Source organism: Xenopus tropicalis, chromosome 9 (assembly GCF_000004195.4).
Source record: "Xenopus tropicalis strain Nigerian chromosome 9, UCB_Xtro_10.0, whole genome shotgun sequence".
Classification (NCBI taxonomy): Eukaryota; Metazoa; Chordata; class Amphibia; order Anura; family Pipidae; genus Xenopus; species Xenopus tropicalis.
The window spans coordinates 3,669,209-3,691,962 of record NC_030685.2 but is presented as its reverse complement, the minus strand read 5'-3'; the positions used below and the strand labels follow the sequence as shown (position 1 = coordinate 3,691,962).

Genomic DNA, 22,754 nt, shown 5'->3' with positions numbered 1-22,754 from the left:
TTGTTACACCTGGCAAAGCGAAGCTAAAAACAGATCAGGAATACTAACAGGGATAAAAATGCAATAAAACCACATGGCGCTTCTGCAGAGAGAATCTTTAACTGTGAAACAGTGTGTGAGGCACGCCATTGGCGGTTAAAGATGCTCCCTTTGTATAATGAGTGTAACCCTTTCTTGGCACACTCACTCCTGTCGGGCTGTATACTTGTTTAAACAGGTAATGGGGTCCCCCTTGCAAATAGTGAAAGGTACTGGGAAGTGGGATTTAGCGCAGAGCCGCCAGGGGATTCCAACTAGGGAAATAATCACACACAGTTTGTAGCAAATATCAACTTTATATAACTGGGTGTAAAGGTAAAATAATTATAACAGGCAAACAGTAACAGAGTTCCCTTCAGCCTTTACACACTCACTGCTTACTGGTTGGTCTCTCTGTCTCAACTCCGGCCCCTTTATAAGCTGCTGGGCCCGCCCCTGACTCCAAACCTAGGCACCTCCTCTCTCCCAACAGTGCACTGGGGCATCCAGCCAATCAGGTTCCTCCTGAGACTGTAGCTGGACTGGATGTTGTCACAGAGAGAGAAACGGGGGAAAGAGTTCTCTGATCCCTACACAAGTTTACGGTTTTTGTCATTGTGAAAGTATTTTTATACTACAGTTCAATGCAAATCATTTTCCTAATTTAAAACAATAAAATGGCTTCTCCCCTGTGAAAGTCCTTTGATGACGATCTATATAGGATTTTCTTGAAAAACATTTCCCATGTTCAGGACAAAAAAAAAAGTCTCTCCCCTGTGTGAGTTCTATAAGGAATTTTCAGGTTTGGGTGGTCTAAAAAAATTTCCACACTCAGAACATGAAAATGGCTTCTTCTGTGTGAGTCCTTTGATGCCGATTAAGTTTAGATTGATAGGAAAAACATTTCCCACATTCAGAACATGAAAATGGTTTCTCCCCTGTGTGGGTTCTATAATGAATTGTCAGGTCGCATTTGTTTGAAAAACATTTTTCACACTCAGAGCATGAAAATGGTTTCTCCCCTGTGTGAGTCCTTTGATGCCGATTAAGTTTAGATCGATAGAAAAAACATTTCCCACATTCAGAACATGATAATGGTTTCTCCCCTGTGTGGGTTCTATAATGAATTTTCAGGTCGTATTTCTTTGAAAAACATTTCCCACATTCAGAACATGTGTGAGTTGTATGATGAGTTTTAAGGTGGGATAGGGCTGAAAAAGATTTCCCACACTCAGAACATGAAAATGGTTTCTCCCCTGTGTGGGTTCTCTGGTGCGTTTTAAGGTGGCAGTGGTATGAAAAACATTTCCCACATTCAGAACAAGAAAATGGTTTCACCCCTATGTGAGTTTTATAATGAATTTTCAGGTTGGACTGGTCTGAAAAATATTCCCCACATTCAGAACAAGAAAATGGTTTCTCTCTTTTGTGGGTTCTCTGGTGTTTATCAAAGTCTCTCTTATTACTAAAATGTTTATGACACTCATTGCAGCTGTATTTCCTACGTAATTTATTTTTTGTTATGTGAGATTTATGTGGAGATTGGTGGGAATTTTCATCATGATTATTACCCGTCATTTGTAAGGTATTCTGGCTGCTCCCCATGATAGGAGTATTTGTTCCCTGTATCTGGTCTGTAAGGGGATTAATGCTGCAATCTGATTGGCTTTCGCCTTCCCATGAAGCCACCTCCTCTTTAATAACAAGTGATACATAATCCGCTGGCGAGTTGGTGTTCAGGCTGCAGCCCATGGTGGGAGCTGATTGGTCCGTTCCCGGTGGCTGCTCTGTATTTATGTTGCAGTAATTATGGTCTGTTTTCCATGAATCTGATTCCTCTTCAGTACCATTGGCTGTATCCTTAGGGAAGCCGCTGCTATTCAGGCTCCGCCCCATGAGAGTCGCTGTGTCTGTTTCTTGTGTTCCTTCTGCGAGGGGCTTTTCTTCCTCCCATGAACTCGCCTCCTCTTTAATAACAACCGGTGTATAATCCCCTGCCGAGCTGTTATTCAGGCTGCACCCCATGATAGGAGTAGGTGTGTCTGTTCCCTGTATCTGTTCTGTAAGGGGATTAATGCTGCAATTTGATTGGTTTTCCCTTCCACATGAAGCTTCTTCCTCTTTAATCCCATTGGCCGGTGGGGGCTGTTCCGCTGGAGAAACATCAGGGTTTGTGAGATTCCCATCATTATTACAACATAAAGTTGCTTCCGTATGTGCTGTAACATCGCTCCCATCTTTATACTCACAGGCTGCTAAAGGGAAGGATAGAGATCAGAGATATATCTGAGGGAAATAACTTGGATTTTGTCATTATATTTTTCAGGGAAATACATGATTTTAAAGGAGACATATTGGATAAATGGGGAGCAACGCTAATTTTGTAGGCAATTATGAATAATATCCGGTGCTGGTTTCACTTTGTGCTAAAAATAAATTCTCTCTGTAAAAATGGCCCCTTTATTGGAGCTCCCTATAGATCCTCTCACTTCTCCCTCCAGTGTGAAATGGAGAGTGGGCGTGTCCTAATGGTCCCTGCCAGATACACAGTAGGAGGGGGAGAGCCAATCACAGCCCTGCACTCACACAAGCACAGACAGGCTTCAGTTCCCTATCAGGTCAGCCTAGCTGCTGATTGGTTCCTATCCTACAGTGCAGGGTACGGAGGGCCGCCGGCTCCCCAGCTCATCCAGAGAATTCAGCCAGCAGGAAGTGGCACAGATGGGCGGGGCTAGTGGGGTTTGGGGGAATTTCTCAATAAATCAGTCAGAAACACAACTTTTTAAGCACAATCCTTCTATATCTAGAGGAGTATAATTCCCTGGTACATTCATCATTTTTATAGGATATGTCTCCTTTAAGGAGTCGGATTGGGTTCGGCCAGGAGGTTGGATTCCTGCTGAAAAGCCCAATCCTGCCTGAATCCTGAACCAAATCCTGGATTCGGTGCCTCTCTAATTATTTCTGACAATAAGCAAATAGATATAGGGAGCCATAGGGTTAACACTCACTTATGGCGGGTAAGTTCTGTATAAAGGGCACATAAATCCCCCAGTGCCCCCTATAAAGACACCCCAAGGCAGGGGAGTTAGGAGATGAAAGTATACAAATATGCTGTATATGTGAAGTATAAAATATAAGCCTAATATGCCATCTTGTAACATCCCAAGGGCCTGACAGTGCTGATTGGCTAAGAACCTACATGCACTTTGCTATTTGCTCAGCTATAACCACAGAGTCACAGACAGTTGTAAAAGGGGCAGTTATATACTGTTGGGATAAGGCAAACTGTCATCTATAAATGGCTGAGACTTTCAGGGACTCACTGGAAGCTGTTAGTGACACATTTCAGTTGCTGTTCTGTGTTGGTGAAGCTCCCACACGGCTCTGGGTTTGATTAATAAATAACTTGATATACTGAGAACCTTGTCTCAGGGGCTTGTTGGGTAATAAGGTTCCGGTCGGTCAAAATGAGCCCCATTATTGGGTGACTGTCCCGACGTGGCGCCGACTGCTGGCCAATGGGAGGAACAGAAGTAAGTGACCCTGCAGAAGCCTCTGGGTGAGTATATCTGTTATATGTCATTTTTATCAACTCTGTTATCTGCCCCCAACATTCTGTCTGTGTCTGATTCTCATAGTAATATCCTTTACATCTTGTATTGGTTACAGTTAAATACAATCCCATACTGAGACAAAGCTAGAATTTAACACAAAGAGTGTATGTTGAGAAGAGTCCCTGACTGTTGTGTATACTGTGTGACTGGCGCTGCCCCAAGCTGGGACTTAAAGGAACAGTAACACCAAAAAATAAAAGTGTATAAAAGTAAAACTAAAATATAATGTGCTGCTGCCTGCACTGGTAAAAGCTGTGTGTTTTCTTTAGAAAGCGAGGCATTATGGGAATTTGCTTTACAGAGCTCAATGTTTTTTTTTCCCTATGAGGCTTCTGATGATCTGAACAGGAGAAATATGGGGAGACTTAAGGGCACTATTGAGAGAAAGGAAGGTATTCCTGCAGCTTGGGGTTATTTATATGAACTGAGTATTATAGAGTAACGGCAGCTGTTTGTATCAGGATCTATTTGAACTTTTTAGCAAGGGAATGACTGATTATTGGTCCCCCCCCCCCCCCAACATCACTGGGACCCTAAAGTCCCCTTCCATAAACATCTATTGCAGCTGCTTATCAGTCAGTGTCCTACAGGCCCCTCTATAGCTCCTCCCCCCAGCAGTTGCACCAAGTTTAACCCTTTGTGCTAAATAAATGTACCTCCCTGCTAGTTGTTTATTTAAGTCGGGCACAGAAGAGACATGACTAAATATATGTTACTACTGACTTTCCATGTGCCTCTTAAACGGCCTGATATCCTGCATTCTATGCTCTGTATATGATAGAAACCATTACTCACCCAGTGGGCGGAGCTGCTGGGGCTCCTCCTCCTCCTTTATCCCTTCCCTGTAAAGGGCCTTGTTTCCTTTTATATACTCCCACTCCTCCAAGGAAAAATAGATGGAAACATCCTCACACCTTATGGCAACCTGGCACACACAATGTTACAGTCATCCCCCAGCCAGAGAAAGGGATTATCATACACTGTTACTAAACAATAAGGGGGGATTGGGGGGCCGCACCCACCTCTCCAGTCAGCAGCTGGATGATGTTGGAGATGAGTTCCAGGATCTTCTTGTCATTTTCCTTCTGTATGACGGAGCCAGGGGCATGCAGGGCCCCCAAACCCACAGTTGGGCTCTTCTTCTTAGGGATGACGTAGCCCTATGTATTGAGAGGGAGAGAGAATGATGAGTGTGTAACGCAGCAGAGAGACCCCCTTTGTACAGACAGACAGTCTCTTCTCACTGTGCCACTCACAGTGCCCCCCTCACCTCTCCAGTCAGCAGATAGATAATCTCCAGTGTGAGATTCAGGATTCTCTCCTTCCGCTCCTCATTTTTATCCTTCTTCCCCATCACTGGGTCACTCGCTTCCTCCCACATTCCCATTGGCTCCTTGTGGGAGGGAGGGGCCTGGAAGTGGAATTAAGCACTTACACATTTCTATAGGGGATTATTCCCAGCAATATCCCCCAAAACAATTCCAAGCAGGGAATAGAATAACTAGTCTAGCCATGGGCTGAACTACCAATCCCACAATCCCCTGTTAAACTTCCCTCTAATGATGCAATGTCTGCCAATCAACACTTTCCCTTTCCTGCCAAGAATGGGCCCCTCAGTGCTTCCCCTCAGGCTGCAGGGGGGCCTTGGTACCAAATGGGAGAGGAATTCACTTATGGTGGGTGGGTTGGGCTTGGAGCTGCCACAGAAACTGCACTGACTCAGTAGCAAAGTGTCCCTGGGAATCAGCTCATGTGTTGGGAACAACAAGGTAACACTGCTCCTTTAGTGCCACCATTAGTGCAGCCCCGCTCCCTTACTCACCTCTTTCCCACACTGCTCTGCTGCCTGTAGCTGTGAGGGAGGGAACTGAGGAGCTGGGACACTCACTCATTGGCTGGGAGGGGAATGTGGGCGGGACAGAGAGCAGCGGAGAAGAATGATTGGATCAGTGAGCACAAGGGCGGGACACAGAGTTAGGGACAGAGGGAAAACTCACAGACTGCAGAGTTAGGGACAGAGGGAAAACTCACAGACTGCAGAGTTAGGGACAGAGGGAAAACTCACAGACTGCAGAGTTAGGGACAGAGGGAAAACTCACAGATAATTTTGTAACTGTAAGGGGGGAATTCACAAAAGTGCTGATATTGAGACAAAATAAAAGTGGAGATAGATTTGTCAGATTTTCCACCTAATTCACAAACCTCTATCTCCCCTTTTGTGAATTTGTCTTTTAAACCGACAGTTTTCAGATTTGGTCATTTTCCTGACAATTTTTTGTATGAATTTGCCTTTAGCTGTTAGTAAACCTGTCGGTGCCACAAACCCAGTCCCACAGCGACAGGAGCCTCGGGGGGAAGGATTTTACCCGCAGGATTTGCCATTTCACTTTGGGGGCATTTCCTGAGGGGTAATTTCAGTTGCCCAGGGAAACTATACATCATTTTTTTCAGGACAATCTGGGCTTTCTAATGTCTATATTTCTGTGTAATTCCACTTCTGTAACATTAAGGGTGTAAATACCTTCTTGTCTAGCCCCTACTCATTACTGGGCAGCAGCAATCCGGCCCCCCCCCCCCAACATGCCCAGTGATAGGGGCCCAACAGGACTGGGGCCCCCCGGGTTTTTATCCAGTGCCCTGTTGGGCCAGTCCCACCCTGTAGCCCAATATCCCAGTGTGGGTGCCAGTGTGCCTGTGCTGCTTGCTGATCCCCAAGATGGAGGCTAGGAACAGGTGGGGGCAATGCTGTCGGGCAGCTCTGTAGTTCTGGACATGCTATGGGGGCAGAGATACGTTGGGGCAAATGTCAGTGAGGGGATTAAAGAGGGGGCACTACTGCTAAAACTATGTGCCTGGGAGGCTTTACTTTTCCTTTTAATAAAAATGTTTACAATATATTCACACAAAATGTTATTATTGCCTCATTGATTAAGCTAAAACTCCCATAATCATGCAACTGTGAGGCAAAAACTTTTTATACAGCATATAGGATAAAAATAAACTTTTTGTAATCAGTGTTTTACTTGTTTATAAAATGTTAATGAGGCTTTTTGCCCCTATTGTTCCAGGGTGAGACAGAGACTTGCCCCCTAACAATGAGGCTGCTGATCCCCATTAATCTGCTAATGAGAGAGAACAGAGGGGAGAAATGGAGACTGGGGGAAACAAAACTGAGCTTTACTCCATTTTGAAAATGTCGGGGCTGCTGGGAGTTGTAGTTCAAACAGCCCTTCCCTTCCCTTGAAGTCCGTTCTTTTGTTTCGAGACTTTAGAGATTTCGCTGGGTTTTGTCTGAAAACTCAACGTTTTCAAAATATCACAGGAACAATTCGATAAAGTCAGGATTTTCGCAGGTTTGTGTGTTTCTGACTGGGCATTTGCCCCCTGAGCCACTGGAGGCGCTTAGGGCCGGCCCTGACCGATTCCCCTGTCACTCTCTCCTTGTATTACGCTGGCTCCTCCCCTTGCTCCGCCCTCCTCATTATCTGCCTGCAGGTTTCTACTAATTCTGGGCTGTATATTCTGTTTATATTTGATTCTGCCCCTATTCCTGTTATTTGCCTTCATTAAACCCTCGCACAGTGATATCAGTGGTTCTGCCATTTCTGGTTATCCAGTCTGTAGGCTCCCAACTTCCTGGTGCCCCATAGCGCCCCCCTCAGGGAGACCGTGACAGTATGGGGCTGTGTGGGGGCTGAGTTTGCTTTGAAGGGTTTATCTTGATGGACTTTGGTCTTTTTCAGCCCAACGTAACTACTTAAGTATAATATCTGTCTAAGTCAGCGTTTTTCAACCACTAGTTGAAAAACTAGTGTGCCGCGAGATGTTGCCTGGTGTGCCGTAGGCAGGGCACCAATGTACTAGGGGGGCACTGCTGCTGGGCACCAATGTACTAGGGGGGCACTGCTGCTGGGCACCAATGTACTAGGGGGGCACTGCTCTTGGCACCAATGTACTAGGGGGGCACTGCTGCTGGGCACCAATGTACTAGGGGGGCACTGCTGCTGGGCACCAATGTACTAGGGGGGCACTGCTCTTGGCACCAATGTACTAGGGGGGCACTGCTGCTGGGCACCAATGTACTAGGGGGGCACTGCTGCTGGGCACCAATGTACTAGGGGGGCTGGCTCTTGGCACCAATGTACTAGGGCGGCACTGCTGCTGGGCACCAATGTACTAGGGGGGCACTGCTCTTGGCACCAATGTACTAGGGGGGCACTGCTCTTAGCACCAATGTACTAGGGGGGCACTGCTCTTGGCACCAATGTACTAGGGGGGCACTGCTGCTGGGCACCAATGTACTAGGGGGGCACTGCTGCTGGGCACCAATGTACTAGGGGGCTGGCTCTTGGCACCAATGTACTAGGGCGGCACTGCTGCTGGGCACCAATGTACTAGGGGGGCACTGCTCTTGGCACCAATGTACTAGGGGGGCACTGCTGCTGGGCACCAATGTACTAGGGGGGCACTGCTCTTGGCACCAATGTACTAGGGGGGCACTGCTCTTGGCACCAATGTAATAGGGGGCACTGCTCTTGGCACCAATGTACTAGGGGGGCACTGCTGCTGGGCACCAATGTACTAGGGGGGCACTGCTGCTGGGCACCAATGTACTAGGGGGGCTGGCTCTTGGCACCAATGTACTAGGGGGGCACTGCTGCTGGGCACCAATGTACTAGGGGGGCACTGCTCTTGGCACCAATGTACTAGGGGGGCACTGCTCTTGGCACCAATGTACTAGGGGGGCACTGCTGCTGGGCACCAATGTACTAGGGGGGCACTGCTCTTGGCACCAATGTACTAGGGGGGCACTGCTGCTGGGCACCAATGTACTAGGGGGGCACTGCTCTTGGCACCAATGTACTAGGGGGCACTGCTGCTGGGCACCAATGTACTAGGGGGGCACTGCTGCTGGGCACCAATGTACTAGGGGGGCACTGCTCTTGGCACCAATGTACTAGGGGGGCACTGCTGCTGGGCACCAATGTACTAGGGGGGCACTGCTGCTGGGCACAGAGTTAAATTTTTTAACATTTTCTAATGGTGGTGTGCCTCGTGATTTTTTTCATGAAACAAGTGTGCCTTTGCCCAAAAAAGGTTGAAAAACACTGGTCTAAGTAATGCATAAACATATTATCTGGGATGTTTTCATGAAAATGGTTTAAAGCTTTTGTAGGGAACTTGTAAATTGTGCCCTTTCTCACTGGCAGTCCCCTAGTTATTGGGACGGCTATAAAGGGTCCCTAATGTAATGAGAAGTAGGTCCCTTTTCCTGGGTCATAGCATGCCCTGTTGCAGTACCATCTGCCGGTAGGTGGCACTGTGGGGTAGTATAAAAGGCTGAGCAGCCATGAGGCTGGGAGCCATTTTGGTGAAGGCTTTCCCCCTGAACAAGCAGATGGGGAGATATTGTGGAACCTGGGTGTAGGTAGGCCCAGACAGGTCAGGCAGCTCCTGTAATAGGTGTGATAGACAGGCAGGGCTAGCCAATGAGCAACGTCTGGCTCTGACAAGGATTACAGAGGGGTTATTATCCCAGTTATAATACTGCCCAGAGTAGGGTTACCAGTGTACAGACCTAGGGCTAGATAGTTGACCAGCTGGGTTCCTCTGGGAGCCATAACCTGAGGGGGTAACCCATTGTGCCCTGCGGGGAGAGAGTCATTGTGACCATTTCCCATGAGCACTGCCTGACCTGTGAGGTGCTACTACCTGCCTATATTGTACTTGTTGTTACTCCCAAGTGGCTGTGTAAATAACCAGTTCATTGTTCAACGTTAAGAACCACTGGTGCCCATTTCTTGAGAGTTACAGTAACACAACTACCCGGCCTCCAACTCAAGTGAGGGCTCAAACCTGAGGGAATAAGTCTCATTCTGGGGGAAATAGGGTGTGGTTTGTGGTAAAAAGTAGAAGTAGTAACTTACCATAAGCTTATGTATATTCCAAATGCTCCTTTGGTGAAGCCATTGCTTTGGTGACTTTGTCAGGCTGAAAGGTCAAGTTCCTCTTCATCTTTAGCTTCCCAGCAGATGGTGAAGGTTTTGTGGCAAAACGACTGAAGCTATTCATCATTCCACCCACCATGACTAGAGCCCCAGTTCCAGCTCACCGATAAAAGCCCCACTCTCTCCAGGAACAGGTTAGAAGTGACTGTCTATGCGCACTTCTCCATATATGTGTTATCAATAAACGTTTTCTCTTACAGCAACATCAACGTCTCTATGATCAAAGGGCTCCGTTACATCCCCCCCACAGTATCACGGGGCCACATTTTCCCTTTCTGCTCTATGGCTCCCGTGGTACAATGTTCTACTACTGGGTAATTATAACAAATATATATTCAAAGGCTTTTCACAAAATTGATTGAATGTAAAGAGACCCTATATAGCAGTGCTGTCCAACTGGCGGCCCGACCCCTCTCTGTGTGGCCCCCCACCTGTCTGGCTGCTTTGATGGCTTACCTTTGAGTAAGCTTTAAATGGTATCAGTACTGAGATTAACTGCCCCCCTGCATGGTTCTCACCTCAGATTCAGGCTGTAATCCCTCTGTATTGTTTAAATATGTAATCCCCTGTGTTGTTCACACCTTTTAATCTCTGCATTGTTCTACCCCTGCAGTGTTCACACCTCAGGCTCAGACTGTAATCACTCCCATTGTTCCCCTGTTCACACCTCAGGAGCAGTAGAAACCCACAAATAATCCCTGCACACTACAAAAGGAACATATACTGAGGTGGTACTGCAATTAAAAAGTTTTTTAATATATAGTTATTGTGCAGACTGTAGGAGCAGTGCCAGCATTATGTCACTATAGGCTGCCTGTGTGTGCCATACACACAGGCATCATAGGGCAAGCAGAGTATGGCACACACAGGCAGGGTAGGGAAGGCAGAGTATGGCACACACAGGCAGAGTAGGGAAGGCAGAGTATGGCACACACAGGCCAAGTATGGCACAAACCAGCCAAGAATGGCAAACACAGTGAAAGTATGGCACATGCAGGGTAGGGAAGGCAGAGTATGGCACACACAGGCAGGGTAGGGCAGGCAGAGTATGGCACACACAAGCCAAGTATGGCACAAACCAGCCAAGTATGGCACACAGGCAGGGTAGGGAAGGCAGAGTATGGCACATGCAGGCAGGGTAGGGAAGGCAGAGTATGGCACACACAGGCCAAGTATGGCACAAACCAGCCAAGAATGGCAAACACAGTGAAAGTATGGCACATGCAGGCAGGGTAGGGAAGGCAGAGTATGGCACACACAGGCAGGGTAGGGCAGGCAGAGTATGGCACACACAGGCCAAGTATGGCACAAACCAGCCAAGTATGGCACACAGGCAGGGTAGGGAAGGCAGAGTATGGCACACACAGGCAGGGTAGGGAAGGCAGAGTATGGCACACACAGGCAGGGTAGGGCAGGCAGAGTATGGCAGGTTTTTGCTGTACTACAACCATTAATACGGGTATGGTCATGTAATAACATGGGTGTGGTTTCAAGTGGGTGCGGTTTCAAAAAGGGGAGTAGTCAAAACTGGCTTCCATTATCGGCCCTCCACCACGTAGGTCGGAAAAATTCCGGCCCTCGGTACAACAGAAGTTGGACAGCACTGCTATATAGGATGGGAGTAGAACTCTGGACTGGCGGTTCTAGATGGGGCTGATCTCTCTAACAGCCGGGATAGCAGTTTCTCTAGTAGTGGTGGGGAGGAGAGCAGAGCGAGGCCTAAACAGTTGGGGGTTATAGGGGATTCGATCATTAGGAAAGGGGACAGGGGAATCTGTCGAGGGGATCGCTTCAACTGAACAGTTTGCGGCCTTCCTGGTGCCAGGGTTCGGCATGTGGTTGGTCGGGTTGGCAAATTACTGGGAGGGGCTGGGCATGACCCGGCTGTCTGGGTACATATCGGTACTAATGGCACAATTAATGGTAGGTGGGGGACCTTAAAGAGTGAGTTCAGGGATCTACGCTCTAAGATTAAGCAAAGGTCCTCCAATGTCATTTTTTCAGAGATTTTGCCGGTGCCGCGTGCAAGTTTAGGGAGACAGCGGGAGCTTAGGGAGCTAAATGCGTGGCTAAAGTCTTGGTGTAGGAAGGAAGGGTTTGGGTTCCTAGAGCACTAGGCTGACTTTTCCTTGGGGTACAATCTATACAGCCCTGACGGATTGCACCTCAATGGAAGGAGCTAGGGGAGAGAATGGTTAAGAGGCTGGAGGAGTGTTTAAACTAGACAAGGGGGGGTGAGCTAGAGTTTTATGGGAAAGCTAGTGTAGATGGGGCAGTGGGACTAGCAAAGGGTTGTGGGGGAGGAGTGAGGGGAGCATATAGTTTATCAGATAAGGAGCTTCCATTGTTACAAGGGAAAAAGACTAATATTCACCTTGGCTCTAACTCTCCGTTAGCTAATGTAATTATCAGAGGGAGAAGTAGTAATCTCCGCTGCATGCTGGGTAATGCGCAAAGCTTAACGGGTAAATTAGGGGAGCTGCAGGCTATTGCATGTATTGAACATTATGATTTAATTGGTATCACTGAGACCGGGAGGGATGATAAATGCAACTGGGCTGTGAATTTAACTGGTTCCACCCTGTTTAGGAGGGACAGAGAGATTATAAAGGGGGAGGGGTTTGTCTTTATGTAAAGTCAGAGTTAAAGCCGTGTAATAAAGACATTACCAAGGGAAACGTCGAATCTCTTTGGGTAGAAATGTCAGTAGGGCTGAAGGTCACAAAGACAATGCTCATTGGTGTATGCTATAAACCCCCCCGTATAGATGAGGGGGATGAGGCCCAGATATTGTTGCACATGGAGGCCGCTTCACAACTGGGTCACGTTGTTATTATGGGGGACTTTAATTATCCGGCACTGACTGGGGTAATGGGGCGGCTAAGTCAGAAACAGCTAGTAGGTTTGTAACTATGCTAAATGGCAACTTTTTATTTCAGGCGGTTCAAAAACCCACTGGGAATGACTCTATTTTGGACCTGGTGATATCTAATAATACTGAACTCATCTCTAACACTTGTGTGGGGGGAGGGGCATTTGGGGAACAGTGATCCCAACATGGTCCCTTTGGGATAATGCTGTAGAGACAGCTCTATAAGGGAGGAACTAAAACGCTGGATTTTAGCCGTGCAGACTGTGCCAGTATAAGGGCATCTCTGCAATGTGGCAGCTGGGAAAGGCTTTTCATAGGGTTAAACACGGAAGGAAAATGGAACATCTTTAAAACGTTGCAGTATATTCCCCTTGTAAGCAAGGAGAGGCATCGCAAAGCAAAACCTTTATGGCTGAATAAAAGTGTTAGTGTCGGGGTTGGTAAGAAAAAACCTGCTGTTAAGGCATTCAAGTTAGCTCTCACCCTGGAAACTATAGGCCTGTTAGTCTGACATCAGTAGTAGGAAAGCTTTTGGAAGGGGTAATAAGGGATAGGATACTTGAATACATTGCAGTTCACAATACTATTAGTTTGTGCCGCATGGGTTTATGGGTAACAGATCTTGCCAGACTAATTTAGTTGCCTTTTATGAGGAGGTGAGTAGGAACCTCGATGCTGGAATGGCAGTGGATGGGATCTACTTGGACTTTGCTAAAGCGTTTGATACAGTACCTCACAGAAGGTTAATGATCAAATTGAGGAATATTGGCCTAGAACATAATATTTGTAATTGGATAGAGAACTGGCTGAAGGATAGATTACACAGAGTGGGGGGAAATGGAACATTTCTAATTGGACCAGTGTGGTTAGTGGGTACCGCAGGGGTCAGTCCTTGGGCCTTTGCTTTTAACTTGTTTATTAATGCCCTGGAGGGGGGCATAGACAGTACTGTTTCTATTTTTGCTGATGGCACTAAATTGGGCAAAACTATAAGTTATGTGTGCTGGGTTGACTTAGAGGGGTTGAACTTGATGGTCTTATTTCAACCCTATGTAACTATGTACCCGGCAAGTCATTCCCAGCTGGGTATATCCCCATTATGTTACCTACTGTGTGAGCATTAGGGAACAGCATCTGCCCAAGTGATACCCTGGGGGGCTCGTACCCCTTGGAATATGTCCCTTCTTGTTCAATAAAACCCAGAATATTATCTGTTGGGGGGAGGGGGAGATATATCCCAGAGGGCTCCTCAGTTCCCAATGCAGAGCCAGTGCCGGGGGAAGGTACTTATGGTGCATTCTGCTTTGGTGCCCCCCAGTCTCAGAATTGCCCAGTGCCCATCAGGAGTCTTTAGGATTCTCTTAAGGAAATATTTTATGGGGCACAAATGTGTTCCTCTCTGTAAATACTGAAACATATATTAAGATGGAATCTGCTCGAAAGAGAATGTTTGCCTGATGCTTCCTTTGTATAACGAGTGTAACCCTTTCTTGGCACACTCACTCCTGTTGGGCTATACACAGTTTGTAGCAAATATCAACTTTATATAACTGGGTGTAAAGGTAAAATAATTATAACAGGCAAACAGTAATAACCCTGCTTTGGGAAACCGGGATGGGTTTAGCCACTACTGCTAAATTGCTTCTCCCCTGTGTGAGTCCTTTGATGACGATCTATATGGGATTTTGTTGAAAAACATTTAACACATTAAGGACAGAAAAAAATAAATTCTCCCCTGTGTGAGTTCTATAAGGAATTTTTAGGTTTGGGTGGTCTAAAAACATTTGCCACATTCAGAACATGGTTTCTAGAATGAACTTTATGGTCGAATTGCTGTGAAAAACATTTTCCACATTAAGAACATGAAAATGGTTTCTCCCCTGTGTGGGTTCTATAATGAACTTTTAGGTCCGATTGTTGTGAAAAACATCTCCCACATTCAGAACATGAAAATGGTTTCTCCCCTGTGTGATTCCTTTGATGCCGATTAAGAGTAGATTGACGGGAAAAACATTTCCCACATTCTGAACAAGGAAATACTTTCTCCCCTGTGTGGGTTTTATAATGAATTTTCAAGTCGGATTGGTCTGAAAAACATTTCCCACATTCAGAACAAGAAAATGGTTTCTCCCTTGTGTGGGTTTTATAATGAATTTTCAGGTAGGATTGGTCTGAAAAACATTTCCCACATTCAGAACAAGAAAATGGTTTCTCCCCTGTGTGAGTTCTTTGATGCCGATTAAGGTTAGATCGATAGGAAAAACATTTCCCACATTCTGAACAAGGAAATAGTTTCACTCCTGTATGGATTCTATGATGAACTTTAAGGAGTGATTGGTCTGAAAAACATTTCCCACATTCAGAACAAGAAAATGGTTTCACCCCTGTGTGAGTCCTTTGATGCCGATCAAGTTGACATTTGTTGGTAAAACATTTTGGACATTCAGAGCAAGAAAATGGTTTCTCCCCAGAGTGGGTCCTTTCATGCCGATCAAGTTGAAATTTGATTGGAAAACATTTCCCACATTCTGAACAAGAAAAAGGTTTCTCCCCTGTGTGAGTCCTTTGATGCCGATGAAGTTGATATTTGTTGGTAAAACATTTTGGACATTCAGAACAAGAAAATGGTTTCTCCCCAGTGTGGGTCCTTTCATGCCGAGCAAGTTGAAATTTGCTTGGAAAACATTTCCCACATTCTGAACAAGAAAAAGGTTTCTCCCCTGTGTGAGTTCTCTGATGTTTATTAAAGTCTCTATTAGAATTAAAATGTTTCTGACACTCATTGCAGCTGTATTTCCTATGTAATGTATTTTTTGTTATTTCAGATTGATGTGGAGATTGGTGGGAATTTTTATCATAATTATTACCCTTCATTTCTAAGATATTCAGGCTGCACCCCAGGATAGGAGTAGGTGAGTCTGTTCCCTGTATCTGTTCTGTAAGGGGATTAATGCTGCAATCTGATTGGTTTCCCCCTTCCCATGAAGCCGCCTCCTCTTTAATCCCATTGGCCGGTGGGGGCTGTTCCGCTGGAGAAACATCAGGGTGTGTGAGATTCCCATCATTATTACAACATAAAGTTGCTTCCGTATGTGCTGTAACATCGCTCCCATCTTTATACTCACAGGCTGCTAAAGGGAAGGATAGAGATCAGAGATATATCTGAGGGAAATAACTTGGATTTTGTCATTATATTTTTCAGGGAAATACATGATTTTAAGGAGTCGGATTGGGTTCGGCCAGGAGGTTGGATTCCTGCTGAAAAGCCCAATCCTGCCTGAATCCTGAACCAAATCCTGGATTCGGTGCCTCTCTAATTATTCCTGACAATAAGCAAATAGATATAGGGAGCCATAGGGTTAACACTCACTTATGGCGGGTAAGTTCTGTATAAAGGGCACATAAATCCCCCAGTGCCCCCTATAAAGACACCCCAAGGCAGGGGAGTTAGGAGATGAAAGTATACAAATATGCTGTATATGTGAAGTATAAAATATAAGCCTAATATGCCATCTTGTAACATCCCAAGGGCCTGACAGTGCTGATTGGCTAAGAACCTACATGCACTTTGCTATTTGCTCAGCTATAACCACAGAGTCACAGACAGTTGTAAAAGGGGCAGTTATATACTGTTGGGATAAGGCAAACTGTCATCTATAAATGGCTGAGACTTTCAGGGACTCACTGGAAGCTGTTAGTGACACATTTCAGTTGCTGTTCTGTGTTGGTGAAGCTCCCACACGGCTCTGGGTTTGATTAATAAATAACTTGATATACTGAGAACCTTGTCTCAGGGGCTTGTTGGGTAATAAGGTTCCGGTCGGTCAAAATGAGCCCCATTATTGGGTGACTGTCCCGACGTGGCGCCGACTGCTGGCCAATGGGAGGAACAGAAGTAAGTGACCCTGCAGAAGCCTCTGGGTGAGTATATCTGTTATATGTCGTTTTTATCAACTCTGTTATCTGCCCCCAACATTCTGTCTGTGTCTGATTCTCATAGTAATATCCTTTACATCTTGTATTGGTTACAGTTAAATACAATCCCATACTGAGACAAAGCTAGAATTTAACACAACGAGTGTATGTTGAGAAGAGTCCCTGACTGTTGTGTATACTGTGTGACTGGCGCTGCCCCAAGCTGGGATTTAAAGCAGAAGGAAAGGCTAATAAAGAGTTAATCCCAAGCTGCAGGCATACCTTCAGTTCTCTCAATAGTGCCCTTAAGTCTCTCCATATTTCTCCCATTTAGATGATCAGAAGCCAAACAGGAAGAAAAAACGCTGAGCTGTGTAAAGAAAGTTCCCATGATGCCTCACTCCTGCACAGACACCCAGACCAACTGAACATGCTCAGTTTGTAAGACTATGAGTCAGCTTCCTGCTGATTGGCTAAGATCCATATTCCTAAAGGGGGGTGTGTGAATTCTTACCATTCTTAAGGGAGGGGGGAGAAGCAGAGAGGAGAGAGCTGAAAGCTGCCTACCTATAACCCCTGGCTGGTGCCCCTGTTAGGAGAGAACAGCCCCAGCCCGGGGTAGCTGTAGCGAGCGCTTCCTCCTTCCGGCTTTGCTCACGCACAGTAGTGTGAAAAAGCTGAACTTTAACAGAGAAGTCGGCTTTTCTGATCATCTGAACAGGAGAAATATGGGGAGACTTAAGGGCACTATTGAGAGAAAGGAAGGTATGCCTGCAGCTTGGGGTTATTTATATGAACTGATTATTATAGAGTAACGGCAGCTGTTTGTATCAGGATCTATTTGAACTTTTTAGCAAGGGAATGACTGATTATTGGTCCCCCCCCCCCCCCCCGCAACATCACTGGGACCCTAAAGTCCCCTTCCATAAACATCTATTGCAGCTGCTTATCAGTCAGTGTCCTACAGGCCCCTCTATAGCTCCTCCCCCCAGCAGTTGCACCAAGTTTAACCCTTTGTGCTAAATAAATGTACCTCCCTGCTAGTTGTTTATTTAAGTCGTGCACAGAAGAGACATGACTAAATATATGTTACTACTGACTTTCCATGTGCCTCTTAAACGGCCTGATATCCTGCATTCTATGCTCTGTATATGATAGAAACCATTACTCACCCAGTGGGCGGAGCTGCTGGGGCTCCTCCTCCTCCTCCTTTATCCCTTCCCTGTAAAGGGCCTTGTTTCCTTTTATATACTCCCACTCCTCCAAGGAAAAATAGATGGAAACATCCTCACACCTTATGGCAACCTGGCACACACAATGTTACAGTCATCCCCCAGCCAGAGAAAGGGATTATCATACACTGTTACTAAACAATAAGGGGGGATTGGGGGGCCGCACCCACCTCTCCAGTCAGCAGCTGGATGATGTTGGAGATGAGTTCCAGGATCTTCTTGTCATTTTCCTTCTGTATGACGGAGCCAGGGGCATGCAGGGCCCCCAAACCCACAGTTGGGCTCTTCTTCTTAGGGATGACGTAGCCCTATGTATTGAGAGGGAGAGAGAATGATGAGTGTGTAACGCAGCAGAGAGACCCCCTTTGTACAGACAGACAGTCTCTTCTCACTGTGCCACTCACAGTGCCCCCCTCACCTCTCCAGTCAGCAGATAGATAATCTCCAGTGTGAGATTCAGGATTCTCTCCTTCCGCTCCTCATTTTTATCCTTCTTCCCCATCACTGGGTCACTCGCTTCCTCCCACATTCCCATTGGCTCCTTGTGGGAGGGAGGGGCCTGGAAGTGGAATTAAGCACTTACACATTTCTATAAGAATCACTAGTCTAGTATTTGTGGAGTGAATGAACACTCCTAAACCCAGCGCTTCTTGATGAAAAATCCGTATGTGTGAACCTTCGATGTAGTAGAAATCAATGTGAATAAAATGCTGCTTCCTCCTGATGTCAGCTCCCCTTTAGATGAGCCTCAAAGTATATGTGCAGTAGTGTTGGTGGAAGCGCATAAAAATAGAAATAAAGAATAAAATATAGTGCAGATCAATATAATAAAGAAGTCCAAAAAAATAGTTATCAAAGTGAGTGCTTAGTCAAAACACCAATGTTAGGTAAAGTGACCCCAATTCTATATATATGCTAATGTAGATTCTGTATCTGCTCACCAGAACAACTTATAAAGAAGCATGTAGAATCATCCCAACCGGGCATTGATAGAAGAGGGATCCAGTCGCACAATATATATAGGATGGAGAACAAGGCAAAATATAGTGTAAAAACGTTAAATATATTAAAATCCTGCACAGTGCAGGCTACTTACAATGTAGTAGAAGTATAAAAACATGGAACAGAAGAGGAGTCAATAGTAGCTCAACGCGTTTCGCGTGCTAACTGCACGCTTCCTCAGGAGCAAACAGGGAGTGTCCCAACAATGGCCTTATAAACCGTTTTATAAAGGAGTTTATTAAACCTAAAACAAAAGCACCGGTGTGAGACCGGAAATGTATGTATAAGACTAAAGGGGCAAGATCGCGTAGTAATAGTGACGATTATGACACGCATGAAGTGGGAGAGGCTTGTTACTATGGCTATGAGTACCCGCCTTTTATATTTTAGTAGTGGTTTAGTATCAATACAGAATTTTAGATGTTTTAAGCTTATGCAATCACAATGTTTTTTGGATGTACTTTCTTTACGAACTTTTAATTTTCTAATGTACTCCCTCTATGCACTTTAGTTATTTACATCATCTAGTTACAGGTCCTGCATCTACCTATGTCCTTCTCCCAGCAATACTCGTTTTCTATCCTTGGCCAAGTTCATGTATGCAGAGTTGCACCTTTAATCATGACACACCAATAGTCCCATACTATATGCACGTATCTACTTTTAGATAGCGTGCTCAACAGCTGGAGCCCAAGCGTCTCCTTGGTTACGCGTCCCCTACTTGGCGAGCGGCCCCTTCTGTTTTGTGCATGCATTACGCTTTATCCGTTGCTATGACTACGCGCCTTGGCTTCTAGCGAGTCATGCATATACTTCCGGTTCCAGGTCCGGGTCCAACGCGTCTCCATGGTGACGTATTTCTCTCCGGGCGAGCGGCCACCCCCACTTCATGCGTGTCATAATCGTCACTATTACTACGCGATCTTGCCCCTTTAGTCTTATACATACATTTCTGGTCTCACACCGGTGCTTTCGTTTTAGGTTTAATAAACTCCTTTATAAAACGGTTTATAAGGCCATTGTTGGGACACTCCCTGTTTGCTCCTGAGGAAGCGTGCAGTTAGCACGCAAAACACGTTGAGCTACTATTGACTCCTCTTCTGTTCCATGTTTTTATACTTCTACTACATTGTAAGTAGCCTGCACTGTGCAGGATTTTAATATATTTAACGTTTTTACACTATATTTTGCCTTGTTCTCCATCCTATATATATTGTGCGACTGGATCCCTCTTCTATCAATGCCCGGTTGGGATGATTCTACATGCTTCTTTATAAGTTGTTCTGGTGAGCAGATACAGAATCTACATTAGCATATATATAGAATTGGGGTCACTTTACCTAACATTGGTGTTTTGACTAAGCACTCACTTTGATAACTATTTTTTTGGACTTCTTTATTATATTGATCTGCACTATATTTTATTCTTTATTTCTATTTTTATGCGCTTCCACCAACACTACTGCACCTCTAAGAATCACTAGTCTAGCCATGGGCTGAACTACCAATCCCACAATCCCCTGTTAAACTTCCCTCTAATGATGCAATGTCTGCCAATCAACACTTTCCCTTTCCTGCCAAGAATGGGCCCCTCAGTGCTTCCCCTCAGGCTGCAGGGGGGCCTTGGTACCAAATGGGAGAGGAATTCACTTATGGTGGGTGGGTTGGGCTTGGAGCTGCCACAGAAACTGCACTGACTCAGTAGCAAAGTGTCCCTGGGAATCAGCTCATGTGTTGGGAACAACAAGGTAACACTGCTCCTTTAGTGCCACCATTAGTGCAGCCCCGCTCCCTTACTCACCTCTTTCCCACACTGCTCTGCTGCCTGTAGCTGTGAGGGAGGGAACTGAGGAGCTGGGACACTCACTCATTGGCTGGGAGGGGAATGTGGGCGGGACAGAGAGCGGCGGAGAAGAATGATTGGGTGAGTGAGCAACAAGGGCGGGACACAGAGTTAGGGACAGAGGGAAAACTCACAGACTGCAGAGTTAGGGACAGAGGGAAAACTCACAGACTGCAGAGTTAGGGACAGAGGGAAAACTCACAGACTGCAGAGTTAGGGACAGAGGGAAAACTCACAGATAGTTGTGTAAGTGTAGGAATAACTGAGCTTTTCATGATATTAACCCCTTCAGGGTTGCCAGGCTGATGGTGTTTCTGCCACACTGGGCTAACAGGCTACAGCTCAGGCAGGTTTCAGTACAAATGCACCAAGGTATGGATTCAGGCTAGTTCTTGGAGCCCTTAAACAATATTTCCCAATCTTATGTGCTAATACTTCAAGTGGTGCAGTCTGTTAACTCCGTTTCCCTGGAGCCCGATGCTTAGCAACACATGGAAAACTGTACCAAAACTCCAATCCAGCAATTGAGCCAATAACCTTCTTGTTTATTGGGATCTCTGCACATAACAGTTTGGGGGGGGGGGGGGCTCTGCAGGTTTGTAGTTTGGAAACTCACCAATGTTCCCTTTTCCCACCTAGTGTACCTGGCCTGCCTCTCCCTATGCATGCTGGGTAATGTAGTTTTTGTGTAACAGTTTGCCTACTGCCAAGGTTACTGTAAAACTACAATACCCAGCATGCAATGGGACTGACTAGTGTAGAATGAAGCTCCCTATTTCCCCCTCTTTGCTGCTGTTCCAGCCTCTCCATCCCAAACTCCCTGCACTGCCCCCTTCTTCCTGCTGCACCTGCTGTGTGATTGTACTACTGTGTCATGTGATGTGGGGGCTGCCATTCGCTGCTGCACTTCCTCCCTAAACTAGAACTCTCAGGGTGCCTTGGGGCTGCTGGGAGTTGTAGTTCAAACAGCCCCGGGCTCTCTTGTTGGTACTATCTGGGAATTTGCACAGAGAGACACAGACAAGTAGTGAATGAATCTCCTAACAAATCCAGTTTATTGATGGTTTTGCCACAGATTATACACATGTAGATAAAGATATTGCATTATGCTTACGTAACATGGGTGGGCGCATAGGCCTTGCAGTTATTAGCAGAAAACAGGAATTTATTTAGAGTAGCTGCTGAAAGTTATTTTGGTTTGTTTGCCTTGAGCATTTGCTGAGATCAACAAGGAAAAACACAACAGAGACCAAAAAAAAACATTTACACAGATTTTTAGCACTGAGTTTATAATCATATTAACCCTTCAGGAAGATATTGTGGAACCTGGGTGTAGGTAGGCCCAGACAGGTCAGGCAGCTCCTGTAATAGGTGTGATAGACAGGCAGGGCTAGCCAATGAGCAGCTTCTGGCTCCGACAAGGAATATAGAGGGTTTATTATCCCAGGTATAATACTGCCCAGAGTAGGGTTACCAGTGTACAGACCTAGGGCTAGATAGTTGATCAGCTGGGTTCCACTGGGAGCCATAACCTGAGGGGGTAACCCATTGTGCCCTGCGGGGAGAGAGTCATTGTGACCATTTCCCATGAGCACTGCCTGACCTGTGAGGTGCTACTACCTGCCTATATTGTACTTGTTGTTACTCCCAAGTTGCTGTGTAAATAACCAGTTCAACGTTAAGAACCACTGGCGCCCATTTCTTGAGAGTTACAGTAACACAACTACCCGGCCTCCAACTCAAGTGAGGGCTCAAACCTGAGGGAATAAGTCTCATTCCGGGTGAAATAGGGTGTGGTTTGTGGGAAAAAGTAGTAACTTACCACAAGCTTACACACCTGACCGGGTGGGATGATAAATGCGACTGGGCCGTGAATTTAACTGGTTCCACCCTGTTTAGGAGGGACAGAGAGATTATAAAGGGGGAGGGGCCTGTCTTTATGTAAAGTCAGAGTTAAAGCCGTGTAATAAAGACATTACCAAGGGAAACGTTGAATCTCTTTGGGTAGAAATGTCAGTAGGGCTGAAGGTCACAAAGACAATGCTCATTGGTGTATGCTATAAACCCCCCGTATAGATGAGGGGGATGAGGCCCAGCTACTGTTGCACATGGAGGCGGCTTCACAACTGGGTCACGTTGTTGTTATGGGGGACTTTAATTATCCGGCACTGACTGGGGTAATGGGGCGGCTAAGTCAGAAACAGCTAGTAGGTTTGTAACTATGCTAAATGGCAACTTTGTAACATC

General features: G+C 45.9%; 3 protein-coding genes across 3 annotated transcripts in view; 1 reads left to right on the top strand and 2 right to left on the bottom strand.

The window, feature by feature from the left end:
- h2ac14 (H2A clustered histone 14) overlaps window positions 1–22,754 on the top strand; it is a 1,193,713-nt gene that overhangs the window by 560,351 nt on the left and 610,608 nt on the right.
- LOC116407564 (oocyte zinc finger protein XlCOF6.1-like) lies at window positions 401–4,443 on the bottom strand. The gene is made up of 2 exons (XM_031893056.1): window positions 4,431–4,443; window positions 401–2,078 (listed from the first exon to the last, which is right to left on the bottom strand). Exon 2 carries the CDS (start codon window positions 2,041–2,043, stop codon window positions 850–852), a length of 1,194 nt encoding a protein of 397 aa, XP_031748916.1. The 5' UTR covers window positions 2,044–2,078; window positions 4,431–4,443; the 3' UTR covers window positions 401–849.
- Window positions 14,317–18,468, bottom strand: LOC100485340 (oocyte zinc finger protein XlCOF7.1-like). Its single transcript, XM_031893030.1, has 4 exons — window positions 18,081–18,468; window positions 17,833–17,970; window positions 17,603–17,735; window positions 14,317–15,646 (listed from the first exon to the last, which is right to left on the bottom strand). The coding sequence occupies exons 1-4, from the start codon at window positions 18,195–18,197 to the stop codon at window positions 14,370–14,372; spliced, it is 1,665 nt and encodes a 554-aa protein (XP_031748890.1). The 5' UTR covers window positions 18,198–18,468; the 3' UTR covers window positions 14,317–14,369.

Bases quoted from the DNA above. Each gene is read 5' to 3' on its own strand.
- LOC116407564 (XM_031893056.1), bottom strand. From the start codon at position 2,043: ATGGGGTGCAGCCTGAATAACAGCTCGGCAGGGGATTATACACCGGTT.
- LOC100485340 (XM_031893030.1), bottom strand. From the start codon at position 18,197: ATGGGAATGTGGGAGGAAGCGAGTGACCCAGTGATGGGGAAGAAGGAT. The intron at 17,736-17,832 runs GTGGGTGCGGCC...TGTGTGTGCCAG, and splicing joins TCCAGCTGCTGACTGGAGAG to GTTGCCATAAGGTGTGAGGA. The intron at 15,647-17,602 runs GTGAGTAATGGT...CCTTCCCTTTAG, and splicing joins CCAGCAGCTCCGCCCACTGG to CAGCCTGTGAGTATAAAGAT.